General features: G+C 36.0%; 1 protein-coding gene across 5 annotated transcripts in view; it reads left to right on the forward strand.

The window, feature by feature from the left end:
• MIER3 (MIER family member 3) overlaps window positions 1–17,251 on the forward strand; it is a 39,520-nt gene that overhangs the window by 13,996 nt on the left and 8,273 nt on the right. For all 5 annotated transcript variants that reach the window (XM_078067305.1, XM_078067306.1, XM_078067304.1 and 2 more), the window contains 7 exons: window positions 6,897–7,031; window positions 8,256–8,376; window positions 9,325–9,410; window positions 9,597–9,669; window positions 11,862–12,013; window positions 14,273–14,354; window positions 15,985–16,079. In XM_078067305.1, the coding sequence (XP_077923431.1) occupies window positions 6,897–7,031; window positions 8,256–8,376; window positions 9,325–9,410; window positions 9,597–9,669; window positions 11,862–12,013; window positions 14,273–14,354; window positions 15,985–16,079 (744 nt within the window). The remainder of the gene's footprint in view (window positions 1–6,896; window positions 7,032–8,255; window positions 8,377–9,324; window positions 9,411–9,596; window positions 9,670–11,861; window positions 12,014–14,272; window positions 14,355–15,984; window positions 16,080–17,251) is intronic.

Raw genomic sequence — 17,251 nt, forward strand, 5'->3', positions numbered from 1 at the left:
TTGAAAGTGAAAAAGTTTTACTCTATTTTTAATTGTAAAATAATAATGTCCCATTTTCCACCCCTCAGCCATCTTTTAAAAAGTTGGCAAGAGTAAATGTAGTTTATAACTTCTTTAACCCACAATCAATAGAAATGGAAATGAACTGGATTTTATTTTATTTTTTTATTTATTTTTTTTTTTTAAAGATTTTATTTATTTATTAGAGAGAGAGATAGCGAGAGCAGGAACACAAGCAGGGGGAGTGGGAGAGGGAGAAGCAGGCTTCCCGCGGAGCAGGGAGCCCGATGTGGGACTCGATCCCAGGACCCTGAGGTCATGACCTGAGCCGAAGGCAGACCCTTAACGACTGAGCCACCCAGGCGCCCATGAACTGGATTTTAAACACATATTTATACCAGGACTACAGAGAGAGGTCTCCATAGGGGTCACTTGAAAAATGTAGGATTATACTTATCTATAAATTAACCTTATTTGCACATTTCTGATCAGCCCAGAATAACAAAAGCTTTCAGGAATAATAATAATCCTTTGAGTTTTTATACCTCTTTTTCTTCAAAGAGACAAGACACATTCTTACATAATCTCTTCTGCTATCTTTGTGAGGCAGAGATGAATTCTTATTGCATTTCTCCCTTCATATTAATATACAGGGAAACAGAGGCAGTCTTCAGGATCTAGACTCCAGGCTTACTCTGGTAGACCTGAAAATTTCTAAACATGTTCATTCACTTGACAAATTAATCCAACACAATTGCTGTTAGATTTAATCATTAAAAAAAACCAAAAAAACAAAACCAACTTACAGCCAAACAGATGTGAGAATATAGAGATAAAATGGTTGGGAAATACTTAAGAAAAGCTTTGGGTATTGATCCTTTCAGGGGTATTGATAAAATATTGCCTTTTGATAAGAAAAGATGTCCAAGAGTCTTGAGTTCTGCCTTGGCTTTATTCGGGCACTTCTTCCTACCTCTTATGAATGGGTAGCCTAGAATAATTGAGAATTATATAATCCAGCTAACATTATCTCTCTGTCAAATAAAAATCTTAAAAAAATAAACACTGGTAATTAATTTTTTGCTTTGTAATGGTATCTATCACTAATTTGAAGATTCAGAAAAATTAGAGGTCTTTAAATATTTCAACTTCTCTGTACTTGGACAGTTTTGCTTCTTGGTATTTTATGACATTCTTGGAAATTGGGACAGAAAACTACAGGTGATCTTTAAACAGATTCTAGTGAAGACCTAAGAACTGTGTCTCCACTTAGAAGCCTAATCTTTCTCTCATTGAACAATGGATAAGAGGAGCTATTTCTAAGAGTGAGTGACTTCCCACTTCCTCCGAACTATAATTCTTATCTGTAGTAAAGCATAACTATGTAGATGTGGTCTCTATTCTTTGTTGATATTTAATGAAACATGAAACTGAATAAAAAATAGCAGATAGAGACACAAATATAAAGAGTAAAGATCGTTTATAGAGGAAATTTAAAATTATTTCTATATCATTTAATGTACTCTGTTAATCTTTTATTATTGGAACTTTGATTTAGGTATTTGTACGTGTTCACAGTTTTAGGGGCTTGATGTTAATGTTTGTTTTTAGAAATTACAGTAAGTTTTTATACTCATAGTAAACTGGATAGTTTATAGACTATAAATATGGCCTGTATTTTAGTGCTTACAAATTTTTAGTACAGTATGTATTAAAAATAAGAGATAAAAACAGGTTTTGTATAGTAGAACTTTGGTATAGAGAATACATTATGTGACTTGATTTATGTTATTAAACGTATAAAATAAGGTTTACATTGTGTCTTATTATAGTTTATTCATGTTATTGTTTTGTGAGGTTTTAATTTAATAGTCTCCAGCTATAACTTTTAGAGAAGTTCTTTACAATAATACGTAGATTTCTCCCTTGATATTCATTGTGGAATGAGAAAGTAAAAATCACCTTTTCTACCACTTGCACTTTGGTATAGATCCTTCCTGTTTTGTGGGTTGGTTTGTTTTTTTTAATTTTTTAAAACTATATGTATACTGTTTTGCAATGCATATTTTAAGATATCAGACTGGCATCATATGAAAATTGTTCTACACTTCACTTGGACAATTTCTGTTGATCAATCCAGGAACACCATCAGGTGTATTGGATGAGTATTAGCATTATTTCCTTGGTTAAGAGTCCTTGTTGATTGTGAAATGTACCATAGATTTAAAGAAGTAATATAGATGGAGGCAGGGAAGAACAGTACTATGGGAAATGTGTACATTGATAATGGGATGCATCCTAATTTCTGGCACGTGAGGTTATGCGTCATAGGATCAAGGAAATTATGATACTTTTCTATTTACAGATGAAGAAATGTAGGTGAGGGGAGTTAGGTGATTTGCCTACAGTAATGGTTAGCAGTTAGTGAGTCCTCTGCCTCTAGATTTTATGTTCTTCCTGATATAAAACCTTTGAGTTAGAAAATAGTTCATTTATAAGTATGACTAGACTCAAATATGCCCCTTAAAATTTAAATAGGGTCAACAAAATACCTGAGAAAAAGAAGAGAAAAATTCTCTACCTGTGATAAGGTGCTGGATCAAACTTCTAAGCTGATCTAGCCACCACAGATCTCAGAGACTGAGATTTTACTCATTTGATTTTTTTAAAAAACTTCTTTTGTGCTTCAGAGAACTAAGTCCTTTATTAATAGGTCTAATAGAAAGCTCATTTGTGAAGTGCTTCAGAGATTAGATTCACCTTTTCTGGTTTTGCTATACAAGTTTTTAGTACAAGTAATTTCTGTATTTTAGCACCAGCTCCCTTTAGGTAACTAGTGTCATTCCTTGAATGTGTTGATGAAGTTCCACTAAGATAGTCACCTTCTTCCTCAACAGATGATCATACTTGTGTCTTTATAGAGAAAGTAGGGTTTTCATGAGTGACTACGTGGAATCTCCTATGTGGCCCACACATACAAACTTAACTTTTATACTCATTCTTCTCTCCCTACTGTCCCAAGAGTATATGCCACATCCTAAGCTAACTCTTAATTCCATCCCTCCTGCCCTAAGTCTTTCCTTCCCACTTACTTTTTAAAATCAGCACAGAGAATCCTACTCATATGTTTCCTAAATTTGGGAGAAATTCTTTTAACCCTGTGTTGCCCTTAGTGATTCTCTTTTTATACTGTATGTATTCTCTCCCCTCCATTCAGTTCATTCATGTACTTTCTCTCCTCCATCGATTCAGCTTTGTTTCTCCCAGTAGGCTGTAGGATCACCAGTAATTCCTGCTTGACAGGTACAGAGAATTCCTATCTCTCTTTATTTCGCTTGATTTCTCTTTGATATTTGGCCTAAAGTGACTATCTCTGGTCTCTCCACACTTGCTTCTTCCTTGGCTTATGTAATTCTGCTTTCTCTTAGTTCTGCTCTCTGGTATTTATGAGCCATTCTTTCTTTGCCCACATTTTAATTGATGGCATTTCCCAGAGTTCTAGCTTTTGTCTTCTCACTCTGTATGCCTTTTCTGGATGATCTCATTCAAGCCCATTGCTTCAGCTTTTGCCTTGAATTATCATTTACTACCCCACTGTCCACCTTCGAGTTTGTCTGATGTTTCTGTCTCATCACGGTGCTATAGGTATTTAGCCTTTGCAGGCCAGAAACAGGCAGTCCTTTTAGACTCCTCTGTCACTTTCATTCACTTTATCAAGTAGGTCAAGAAATACATTCTTTTCTCTTAATTTTGCTCAGATAATTCCCTTCCTTAGTTGAGGCTCTCCTTCTTCTATTCCCCCTAGAATGTTATTTTCAAAATGCATATTGTGCTTAAAATTTTCCAGACATCTCCCATTGCCTGTAGGGTAATATATCTGGAAGTTCTTCTAATAAAGCATATATTCCCTTCTCTTTTCTTTGTATCCTCTTGCCTTCTTTGGCTTTAGATATCATCTAGATGCTAACAAATGCCAGATTTATATCTTTAGCCCAGCCTGATCCTCGATGAACACCAGGCTGCTGGCCAACTTGACTCTTCTACTTAGATGTCTCATAGTCCTCTCAGACTTAACTTGTGTCTTCTGCAGAACTTTTGTTTCCTTCAGAAACCCATCCTCAGTCCTTTCTTCTTTTTATTTTTTTTTTAAAGATTTTATTTATTTTTTTGACAGAGCACAAGCAGGGGGAGCAGCAAGCAGAGGGAGAGGGAGAAGCAGGCTCCCCACCTAGCAGGGAGCCCGATGCGGGACTTGATCCCAGGACCCTGGGATCATGACCTGAGCCGAAGGCAGATGCTTAACTGACTTCAGTCCTTTCTATCTCAGTAAAACTTACCACCATATAGGCAGTTGCTCAAATAGAAATCTGGAGAGACATTTCTCTCCCTTTTACTCCCACATCCAGGAACCCATTTGATTCCACCTTAGAATATATATCATCTGTTAACTTCTCTCCATGTTTATATCACTACCTTAATCCAGCATGAAACCCTTAGGTGGTCTCCCTGCTTTTCTCTTATCTCTCCACCTCCTCAAACTTTTCTTTATGTAGTTGCCCAACATTTAAGAAGAAATAAAGTCATGGCACTCCCCCTTCATCCCCCCCCCCGACTTTTTTTTTTTTTTAGTCTCCATTCACTTCGCATTACCCTGGGAGTAAAGGACACTCTCTGTCTTCCCTTTGACCCTGTGAAAGTAGACTCTACATTATTCTGGACCCTATTTATTTCCTTTGCATTCATTGTAATTGGCAGTTTTATATTTGTGTATTGTGATTATCCTCCCTCCCCTCCGCCCCCTAGACTGTATTCTGTAGAAGGGCAAGACCTATTTTTCATACTGGCACTTGGCACAGTGGCCTACTGGCACCCAGTAACTGCTCAGTCAGTGTTTCTTATGACACACCACAAGTCCCTAGTACACAGCCCTCATCTGTCAAGACTTAGCTCAGTCTTTGCACCCTATGTGGCACCTCCCTAACCTCACGCATGCCATTATTCCTAGAGTTTAGTTCTTCCCTTCTCTGTACCTACCAGTGTATACTACCATTTCTGGAATTGATTTTTGCAATCAACACATTGTATTATAATTGTTAACTTACCAGTTTCTTCCATTAAGACTTGAACTCATTCAGAGCAGGGACTTTCTCTAAATTTCTGTATCTACAGCTAGCAACCTCTGCATAGTACCTAGAACCCAGTAAATGCTGTATTGATGGAAAGGTGGATTATTAGTGTATGATGCATGAAAATTGACATCTCCCCAGCTCATGGAGAGAATCTGAAACTATGAGGTTTTGAAGAAATAATACAGACAGGTGGTTTGCAAAAGCTTTAACCCAGTCTCCTCTTAGAACCAATATGAGCCAAAGGGAATGGGCTGCATGGAATCTGCAAGGAGCAGGGCTAGAGAGACTCTGAATCTGGTTCTGGGCACATTTGAGGGGTTCTGTTCTTTGATTTGGGAGAAGAATAATTCACGAGGTTTCCCCATGGCATGGGTGAACTTCTGTCCATCCTGACCATCCAACTCCATTTGTGCTGACTCCATGCTACCAAAGCAGCTTTTTAACTGATTCCAATCCCAAGCTGAAAGGATTTCATGAGTGACATGATTGGTATGGTCACTGGAAAGGCACATGTCTCCTACTGCAAATTTACAAAGTCACATTCTGTCATAAACCTTTTCTAAGCTCATTTAGCATGAATCTGTTTGAAGCAGGCACAGTGAAAAATATAAGTTCCAGACCTGTAAAGGTGAAGAAGGCCAGATTCTTGGGCACCCCTCCGAGCCTGACAGTGGCTTTCTAGAAATCATCACTGGCTCATTTCAGCTCACTTTGTGATCAGCTGAGGACATGTTTTAGCATTTTCATGCTTTTGCTTCATGACTGAGGCATTTTGCCTTAAAGGGAAAACGAAACCTATAAGCAAGCTTAATGAATTTCTTAATAGATGAGCATAAACATCTCTAAAATATTGAGCAAATTAACTAGTCTGTAGATATATTATTTTGTATTTATATATTTGAATAGTTGTAAATAGCTGGATATAATTTAGTAGTTGAATTAAGATATTTTTAAAAAGGAAATACACCACTTATTTCCAGATGGATTAGTTGGGGGAAAAGGGTGCCAAAATGTGGCATAGCATAAGTATTCATAACATAGGAAGCATTGCAGCCAAAGTATGTACTTTTATCAAAGCATCGCTGCCAGTAAGTGAACTGGTGGTGCTGGAATTTGAACCCAGAACTAAGCCTTCGTTTTGTCACCTGTAAGATGGCCGTAATGATAATAAACTTCAGTAGGTGTTTATGGACGAGAAACCTAAAACAATTGTACAAAATACAGATATGGTGCTAGTAATAGAAAGGATAATTTTGAAGAGTAATACATAAATATTATTGGGTTAGTGGTTGCCCTTTGGTGCTCGCTTCGGCAGCACATATACTAAAAGTGGTTGCCCTTCGGCTGTCATCCAATTAACATGAAGAATTAAACCAAGTGGTCAACTGTTAAATCCAAGGAAACACACTGAGTATTATATGAAGTTATTGATTGATTACTTGTAAGTTCTTTCAAGGTAAATCTTTATACTAATGTTGAATGCTTAAAAAAAAAATCACTAAATATTTGAGGAATTTTTTAAAGAGTGAAATGATGCTGGAAATAAAAATGAAGATGTTAATCATTAGGCTTTTGTTAATAAGTTAATAATAGCTCTGACTGAGCCTATTTTCTAGCAGTAGTACAAAAAGAAAAACTAAAACTTGGCTTTGATTTGATACTGCTTTTTTGATAATGTGTTTTATGAACATTAAGGGCATCACAGTTTATCTGTGCTTCTGTATTGTGACATGTACTGAGTTTATGTTTGTGCCCTGGCTTGAATAGGAAGGAAACATGCCTTTAGAAGATTTACTGGCGTTCTATGGCTATGAACCTACAATTCCGGCAGTGGCAAATTCCAGTACAAATAGCTCCCCAAGTGAACTTGCTGATGAACTACCAGACATGACACTAGACAAAGTGAGTACAAGCATTTAAAAGAAAAATTCCAAATCCATTACCATTGGCTGTTTTTATTAGTTTCCTTTTCATTAAAAGCATTTTGTATTTCTGAAATGTAAATTTCTTATTGACCCATTGCTCTTTATCATTTCGGTGACCGATTTAAATATTGTTTGGCTTTGATTACACTGCTTTAAAAGTACTAGTAGCTTCTTAATACTTTGTATGTTTGAGCGTTCTCCCATAAAGTTTTTCTTTCCTATGTTGACATACAGTATCTAAACTTAGATTTTGCCCTAACTTTTTTTGATCCTCTGAACACTTGAATGCATTGATTAATAAATCCCCCAGAAGCCTTCAATCCAAGCTGGCTTAGATGTGGAGTGGTTGGGGAGAAGTTCTGTTTTCTTGGGCTCTGTGAGTGAAGGCAGCCACAGCAGCCAAGGCCTTGGTGACACATGTGTCACATTGTTGGTTGTGGGGAAGGCATAGTCCCTGCTGAGGGCAGTTCACACAGCCACGGTCTCTGCTAGCTTTCTGTGGTCTCTGGAAAGGGACTCTCAGACAGGGAGAGGAATCCACACCTTGGCACCTCTTCCTGTGAGTTTTGTTGTTTCCCCTTTTCAGTCAGATGTGGTATTAATGTACCATACCTTTAATGACTGTAGTCACTCGGCAAATACTGAGTGCCTATGTACCAGGCACACAGATGACTCTGTACTTAGATAAAAGTTAATTCAAACGTGTTGCTTTTAAAATTATATCTCTAGTCAGAGTTTTTCATTGGTTAGATTTTTTTAATTATTGGAAGAGAAGAGTTCGGGGAATTTTTTGGTTTTATTTATTTACGTTGGTAGAAAGTGAGTTTAATTGTTAATCACTTAGACATAAGATTATTTTTGTTGTAAATTCACTAAAAATTAGCTTGCAGGTTCAGATAAGCTTTCTGCTTATCCATAAGTTAGGCAGATTTTTTTAAGTGTATAATAATATAGTTATTAAATATTATATGTAATTAAATATTAAGTGTTATTACATATGTATATGAAGTAAATTATGGGAGCATTTCAGATTTACTTCTCTCAAAAGGGGCCTTCAACAAGTTCTTAATTGTATCATAATACATAGTATGTTTATGAATAATATGAAATTGATGAAGTCTAATTTCCTTTTTTTAAGTAAAAAATTTTTTTATGAGATGTAGTAATTTCTAACTCTAGCACTGCATTCTTATTCTTATAGGAGGAAATAGCAAAAGACCTGTTGTCGGGTGATGATGAGGAAACTCAGTCTTCTGCAGATGATCTGACACCGTCTGTGACTTCCCATGAAACTTCTGATTTCTTCCCTAGGCCTTTACGATGTAAGAAGCTCAGTCATTACAGATGAGTAGTAGCACTGATACTCTGGCTCCAGTGCATTTTATGGCATTCACTAGCTTATCAGACTTAAAACAAAACAAAAAAAATCGTTCATCAGAATATTCTAAGTGTTTTACTTAATGGAAGTACAATTCTATTACAATCTGATAACGATTATAACTATTTATTGGGATAGAGGTGAACCAACATGTTGTTTTAAAACCTAAAACATTTGGTTAGTTTTGCAAGGCTATTTTCTTTCCCAAGATTCATCTGTTGCTATCATAACCAATCATAGTTCTTCAACCATGAAATTTTATGGACATTTTTTGGACTTGTTTTAAAAGGTCCTTTACTCTCCTGGTTTTGAAAACCATCAGATGCTCAATAACTATTTTTTTATGTTTTTAGTGATTTATTTAATTCTCTTTTTCTTTTTAGTTCTTGGTGTTATCCCTTAATGTATATCAGTAATATTTAAAAGGTCTTTGAAGTGAAATAATTTCTTATCTGCAGCCTTGCTTATTTTTTAGGTATTTTGATCATAGAAGAACTGTTCACTTAACAAATGCAAATACACATACAGGTGTATCTGTGCAAAACCATAATTTTGATGGAGTTAATGTACACCTCTTTGTCCCATTCTGGGTTAGCATAATAAGAACTCTATTGCTTTCTGTTCTTTTTTAAGGTGACCGTAGTGGTTTTCCTTTTGCCTTCCCAAACTATTTGACAGTAGAACAAAAAATTTTAAGGTACCATACACTTTCTTAGTATTTTCAGTTTCTTGTTTTGACTAGTGTTAAAATGTGAGAATAGTACAAGAAGTTGAGTATATTTGTGCTAATCTCATTCATTCAAATGATTTTTTATAAAATGCCACATGCCAGGCACGTGCTGCAAAAATAGGCAATAAAAACCTTTTTAAAATTTAATTTTCTTTTTTTAAGCAAATACTACATGTGATGGAGATAAGGAATCAGAAGTTGAAGATGTTGAAACAGACAGTGGTAACTCACCTGAAGATTTGAGGAAAGTAAGTTGAGTTACTATCATAATAACTTAGTTTGGACTAAAGTAGCTTTTTTCATTTCTGAAGTAATTGAAGATAATTTTGCTGTTGTAAGATGAAATTTCTTTTGACTTGTAGTAATTCAATGAGTTGGAACTTGTTTTTCAGTATATTTTTATAAGTTGTTTTTACTTCTAAATTTTCTTGTAGGAAATAATGATTGGTTTACAGTATCAGGCAGAGATTCCCCCTTACCTTGGAGAGTATGTTGGTGATGAGAAAGGTAAGTAAGACTTTTGGTTTTGATTTTGATAATATATGGTAGGCCAAGTTATCCCTTAATAGTTTGTTTAATTATTTGATTACATATCAACCTTGGCAGTATACATTAATTTTTTTTTGAAAGATTTTATTTATTAGAGAAAGAGAGAGCGTGCAAGCAGGGGGAGCTGCAGAAGGAGGGGGAGTAGCCGACTCCCCACCAAGCAGAGAGCCCAATGCAGGGCTCGATCCCAGAATGCTGGGATCATAACCTGAGCCAAAGGCAGATGCTTAGCCAACTGAGCCACCTAGGTGCCCATCAACCTTGGCGGAATAAAGATAGAGTTGGAGTCAGCGAAAGTTTGGGCCTGACTCAGGAATAATATATCAGAATTAACGCTGAGACTCAGAGAACCACTTCTGTCTCTGTACAGTGCTTCTTAGCCTTATGGGTATGCTAAGGCACCAGGTAGGGTAGTGGAACGCCTCTGCAGGTGCATCTGCTTGACCTACATCCCACTCTAGTAGAAGTGGGTAGAATCTTATAACCTGAGATAATGAGCACATTAGAGATAAAATCTCTTGGAAAGAAAATTCTTGATGAATAAAGACTCTAGAAGAAATTCTCCTGTGTAAGCCCTGAAAGAGAAGGTGGTAGAGCACAAGGATTCTCTCTTCTTTTGTACACCCCTACTTAAGTGTAATCAGTTTTTCTTCGCATTTTTGGTAGATCCCAGTTATAGTTGGTCTTGAAAATGTGGTGGAAAATAAAAATACAGGTACCTTTCCCTAGCTGAACTTGGGAAGCATATAGATTTGGCCGTGTGCATTTGACCTTTTCCCTAAGGAGTCGATTTGTCCCTGTGACATCACGGGGCCAACACAGTACAGCGACACAGCGCTTCCTGAGTTTTTCTTTTTTCCTTTGCCCTGTTAGGTCATCCTCCATTTAAAGGAAGGGGAGACTGGCTACCCTAGGGTTGTTAGCATTGGCAGCCCCTAATAACAATGTTTTCCTAAACTTTCAAAATGATGTTGTCCCAGGGAAGCAAAACAGTGGCTGATATTCAGATGACCCAGCCTCTCCATCCCCCCCACCCAAATGACACACACCCTTGACATCAGAACATGCTCAGCCACATCAGTTCTTAGATTAAACATAATGGATGTAATCCTCTCTCACTTGTACACATTCAGGAGGGAAGCTCTACCTTCTCTATCCTTAGAGGGGATAAACCCAAACTGTTTTACCTATTTCAGTTATGACAAGGAGGAGAGGAATTTACATCAAAAGTCAGTCTTACTGGTTCATAGGCACATTTTATTTTTACCTTTCCTGTTCACCGGGAGCGATAATGCCTGCCTCACACAGTTGTGAATATAAAGCACTGATCCTGGTCCCTGGTAAATAGGGAGCTTTCAGTAAATTATTTTATTAGCTATATTTAGTACTTATCCTACACTTGAAGAATGCATTGCACTTGAAGCAATGGGATAAATATTTGGGCCATCTGTGTTACTTTAGTGTGTGAAGTAGAAGCTTTAAGTATGGTGGCAATGTGTGCATTAATAATATATATACCTTGTTTTAGTGACACTCTGCTTATTAATGTATCAACCTCTTTAAGAGATTTTGGAAAGTTTACTTCTCTTACTGTTAATCATTCTTTTCCATTTTTGATGAATGTGCATCCTCCTTTAAGTAAAATTCACCCTTTGGGAGGAAATTAGTAAAGTAAAAATCTACCTTTCTTAGGTATTTCATTATTGGCAGATATTTTGGCTTTTATTTATTTTTGTGTGTTTTATTTGTTTGCAGTTTTTAACCTGTATACACATCATACAGGCAGTTAGAGAGTTCAAGAGGCTATTAAAGAATTTATACAGGTTATTTTTACCCCCTCATTAGGAGAATATAAAACACCCTTCTGGGTTTTACATTAGATTTCACTAGGCATAGAAAGCCTTCTGATTGGATAGGAAATCAACCAGTGAGAAAGCTGCTTGCTGTAGCCACTGGAACACTTGGCCCTTAATAAAATTAAAAAAAAAAAATTATACCTTTACCAGTGGGTTGTGAGACAGTCAAATTGCTGCTGTCGTCAAAGTTAGTTGTCCCAGTGTATAGCGTATCAAAGAAGAGGAAGAGCAGTTTGTATGCATCTAGGAGTATGTTCACTATTTTTAATGTGTTAATGGGATTTTCTTTATCAGTGTATGAAAATGAAGACCAGTTACTTTGGCGCCCTGGTGTGGTTTTGGAGAGCAAAGTTAAGGAGTACCTTGTTGAGACCTCATTAAGAACTGGAAATGAAAAAATAATGGATAGGATATCTGCAGGAACACACACAAGGGACAATGAACAGGTATACTTTAACTTCTGTTGAAACAGCAGCTAACTAATCTCTTCCTGATTTTCCTTTTTTTGGGGGGGGGGGAACGGGGGTGGGGATCAGAGACAATCTTAAGCAGGCTCCACGCCCAGCCCAGAGCATGACGAGGGGCTTAATCTTACAACCCTAAGATCATGATCTGAGTCGAAATCAGGAGTCAGATGCTTGACCGACTAAGCCACCTAGGCACCCTTCTTGATTTTCTTATATGTGATTCAAGTATTTCTTACGTGTGAACTGGATATCTCTCTTTATATAGATTTTTAAAACTTGGAAAACACTGGTTAAAAAAAGTCCCAAGACCTAGTGATAACTACTCCATATTGTTTCACGTTTTCTCTTCTGGTCCTTTCTTCTCTATGTATGCACATATCTTAATTTGAATCACTTATTTTCCTTGGCATTGAGAATTCTTTACTATCTCGTTCCCGATGATGGAATGTTCCATCCTGTAGCTGTAATATCACTTATTTAAACATTCTCTATGGTTGGACTTTAGATTTTATAATAAAGGTATTTTTTGCATTATTCTTGAACTCTATTCAGGAAGTGTTGAAAAGTATTACCTATTAAGATTGTATAAATTTGCTTTAGGAGCATTTGTTAAGCACTGTGTACCTATAGTTGCAGGATACTCTTGATTGTATGTGGGATGGGGCTGGAAGTATTGCCTAGTAAGGGTTTTTTTTGGATGCCCCTGGTTTTGCCTTCTGACATCATTTTGCCCCTCTTGTATACTTTTCACTCTGTATCTTTAGCTTCAATGATCCTAACTGAAATGAATATCCAGAGATAGTTGGATTCAGACTTGAATTCCCAAGTAATATACAGAAGTTGTAGTAGTTGAATTTCAGAGTAGCTTTGCAGCTGTCAAAAAGAATCCCCACTGGGTTTTTGTACTGATAGTCCATTAAACTATAAATTAATTTTGGAAGAATTAGTTCCTTTAAAACATTAAACCTTCCAGTTCAAGAACATGATCTGACTCTCTATGTATTTGACTTTTTTAATCACTCAGATGTTTTTGTTTGTTTGGATATCACATGCATCTAATTAACTTAATTCGTCAATATCTTAAATATTTATGTGTATTTAATACTTTTGTTAATGGGATCTATAATATACTGTTAATATAGAGAAATACCAATTTTTTAAAAATTTAATTTTTCTCAAGCTAGTGAAACTAATAATTTTTCAGTTGTTTTTATCAGGCTTTCTAGTCTTAAAGTCATTATTGAATTATACCTTGGTTCCTTCCTTACCATTTATTATATCTCTTACTCCTATTACTATCTTACTGCATTAGCCATAACTCTCAGAGACTTTTGGTAGTGGTAGTGATTTGAGGCCTGCTTTTGATGGGAGGTAATATATCTAAGGTTTTTACATTAAGAATAATACCAGTACTTGGTTTGATATAGGTTGTCTTTATTATACTAAGGTGGTAACCATCCACTTACACTTATTATGGTTTTTGTCTTTTTAAAATTAGAAATGGATACTGATTTATCAGATGCTTTTTTAGCAGCTGGATTGTTTTTTAATGATTATGTTCTGATTATTAGCCTATTGATGTATTAATAGATTTACTAATATTGAGCCATCTTTGCCTTTCTTGGAAATTACTTGGGAAGGTGGATTATTAAATAACTTCCAATTAAGTTCTCTCCACTGCTATTTAGTATATTTGTAATTCCAAACAGATTTAATGAGAAGAAATTCTAATTTTAAGAAAATGACACCCTTCATAGTAGACCATGAGACCATTATAAACCCTAGTCACTCAAGTACCCATCCTTCTATTCTAGGCCTGCTGATGTTCCCTCTTATTAACACTCTAAAAGACAGGGAGTAGGTGATATCAAGAAATAAGACCATAGTTCTAATTTTTCCCAACTAGAAAAAAATCATCTAAAATAAGGAAATTGCCCAGCTCAGATGGCCTGGCAAAAAAAAAAAAGAACGATACTGGTGGGTGACTTCTGAGGGGTAGAGTGAAAATGAACAAACTCCTGGGATACCAGAGTCCATCACCAGGACAGTTAAGTAGACTAAATGTTTCGGCAAGCATACCCCTAAATGTCTTGCATTTAGAGAGCATTTCAGACAGTATTTGTCAAGACTCTTACTAGTCCTGGTGTTTTTTTGTCTATTTGTTTTAATGCTGTTGTTAAGTGTGAATTTCTGGTAATTTTTATTGGATAGTTTTTTTTTTTTTCCTTTATCTTGTAGGCATTATATGAACTTCTCAAGTGTAACCATAATATAAAGGAAGCAATTGAAAGGTACTGCTGCAACGGAAAGGCATCTCAAGGTGAGGAACTCTTGGGATCAAGAGAGGGAAATGAAAGGGGATGCTCATTTGGGGATTAGAATAACAAAGTATTGTAAAGGATGGAGCAGTCCTATTACACTTTTGTAAGATCTGTGTTCATCTTCATAGCCAATAATTTTTTCCTTTTCTTGCCCTCTATTTTTAGACGTACCAGAGATTGTTCAAATACAAATTAGTTACCCCCCTGTCACCTCCACTTTCTTGAAGAAATAGTTACAGAACAAAGCAGACCCCAGAGATGACAATATATCCAAAGTAATTAAAAAGAATGATTTTATGATTTCATTGAAAAGAAAAGTTGTTTTTTCTTTTTTTTTAAACCAAACAGGAAATGAAAAGGAGATTAAAGATAAAAAACATGTATTATAATATATTCCATTGAATTTATTACAAGGAAGGTATTTTTAGTAATCATGTAATAAAATTTTTACGATACTTAGGCTTTGTTTTGTGTGTGTCGGGGAAAATGGTTAACTTTAATTTCAGTAGTTTTGTCATTATATAAGTAATTGCATGCACCATAGCTTTCATTAAGTATATATAGAGTGAAATAATACTCAGTAATAGTATATAAGTGATTTGGAAAAATAGAAAAACTGAAAACAGCACATTTAAACTTGTAGGTTGAGATAGTCTGTTGAAATGTTTTCTTATAAAAGTTGCTTTTTTGAGAAAATTATTTTTAAGCTCTCCTAATCTCAAAAACTAAATACTGGTTTTTACTTTAGTTCAAACTATGTTTTATCTTTATGGTGGACTACTCTTTTTTTTTTTTTTAAGATTTTATTTATTTATTTGACAGAGACACAGGAGAGAGGGAACACAAGCAGGGGGAGTGGGAGAGGGAGAAGCAGGCCTCTCGCTAAGCAGGGAGCCTGATGCGGGGCTCGATCCCAGGACCCTGGGATCATGACCCGAGCTGAAGGCAGACGCTTAATGACTGAGCCACCCTGGCGCCCCTGTGGTGGACTACTCTTGATGGGGACCTGGTCCCCATTGTCTTCGAATGAAGGACTTCAGGTTTCCTCTGCCCCAAACAGATTTGAGGTCACTCACATTAGCGTCTTCTGAGAAGTTAAATGGGATTTAGTCTTGAGAGTATGGGCTGTTTCTTATTCCCACTGGATTTCCAGAGTGTAGCACTCTGCAAACTGACTTTAAATAAATATGTATTGATTATTTATGGTCTTTAATTAAAAGCACTATGGTTTTGATATAATATCAAAATGAGGCTTTTTTTTTCGTCATAAAGGAAATAACCTTTTTTTTAATTTGAAAAAATATATGCTCATTGTTTAAAAAAGTCAGAAAAACAATGCGTATAAATCATAGAAAAACATTACATTCTTATCCTTCCATGTAGAGGAGAAAACCCCAGTGTTTATATTTTGGTATTGTTGATTTTTAAATAAGATTGTATTGTGCTTACTTTTGGTAATCCTAACTGAAATCTCCTGCATACAGAACTGTGTGTGTGTGTGTGTGAGAGAGAGAGAGAGAGAGAGAGAGGGATAGTTAATGGCCTTTTATAGGGGAAACATACTGAAAGTAAACTAGCAATTCATATAAAAGAGCTCTGAGGCCAATGAAGTTTCTTTAATTTCTTTAGAAGGAATGACTGCGTGGACAGAAGAAGAATGCCGGAGCTTTGAACATGCACTCATGCTTTTTGGAAAAGATTTTCATCTTATACAGAAGAATAAGGTAAGTTAGGCAAATTAGTACAGATTGCTTAATAATGACAGTGAATAGAAGCACATAAGTTTTAAGTCACTTGGGTAGGGAAAAAAAAGGAAGAATTTGTTAATGCTTTCCTGACGTTAGCATTTCTTACATTGCTTTACACGGCCTGCTTGTGGGATGGCTGATAGAGGACTCACCTATCTTTTGACATACATAGTTGTTACACTCTACTCATGGAGAATGGATTGACTGTTTTCTAGGTAGTCTTACTTTTCTTCCGTTTTCCTTGACTTTGATTTCTTTCTAAGCTATTCAGATGTTTGTGGCCTCAGAAATGTTTCTCTTTAGCAGCCAGAACTGCAGTTGCTGAAAGAAGAAACACTGATTACTAAAACCAACTATAAGTGTTCTAATAACATCAAATGCTGGCAAGAATGTGGAGCAACAGGAACTCTCATTCATTACTGATGGGAATGCAAAATAGTATGGCACCTTTAAAAGACAGTTTGGCATTTTCTTACAAAGCTAACCATACTCTTACCATATGATCCAGCAGTTGTACTCATTGGTATTTACACAAAAGAGTTGCAAATTTATATCCACACAAAATGTTAATAGCACATTTAATCATGATTGCCAGAACTTGGAGACAAGTAAGGTGTCCTTTGAGGTGGATGGATAAATACATTGTGACACATCCAAACACTGGCATATAATTCAGTTCTAAAAGGAATGAGCTATTAAGCCACAAAAAGACATGAGGTGACCTTTAAATGCATATTGTTAAGTCAAGGAAGCCAATCTGGAAAGGTTATCTACTGTATGATTTCAACTATATGACATTCTGGAAAAGGCAAAACTGTGGAGACAATAAATAGATCAGTGGTTTCAAGATTTATCATAGAGGGAGGGATGAATAGGCACAGTACAGAGGATTTTTAGGGCAGTGGAACTATTTTGTATGATACTCTAATGGTGGATATATGTCAATATATATTTGTCATTACCTATATGATGTATAATACCTGAGTGAACCCTAATGTAAATGATGGACTTTGGGTAATAAAGATATGTGGGTATAGATTCATCAATTGTAACACGTACCACTGTGGTGGGAAATTGATAGTGGAGGAAGCTGTGCATATTTGGGAGCAGAAGATGGTATGTGGGAACTCTGTACTTTCTGCTCACAT

This window comes from Halichoerus grypus, chromosome 2 (assembly GCF_964656455.1).
Source record: "Halichoerus grypus chromosome 2, mHalGry1.hap1.1, whole genome shotgun sequence".
Taxonomy (NCBI): domain Eukaryota; kingdom Metazoa; phylum Chordata; class Mammalia; order Carnivora; family Phocidae; genus Halichoerus; species Halichoerus grypus.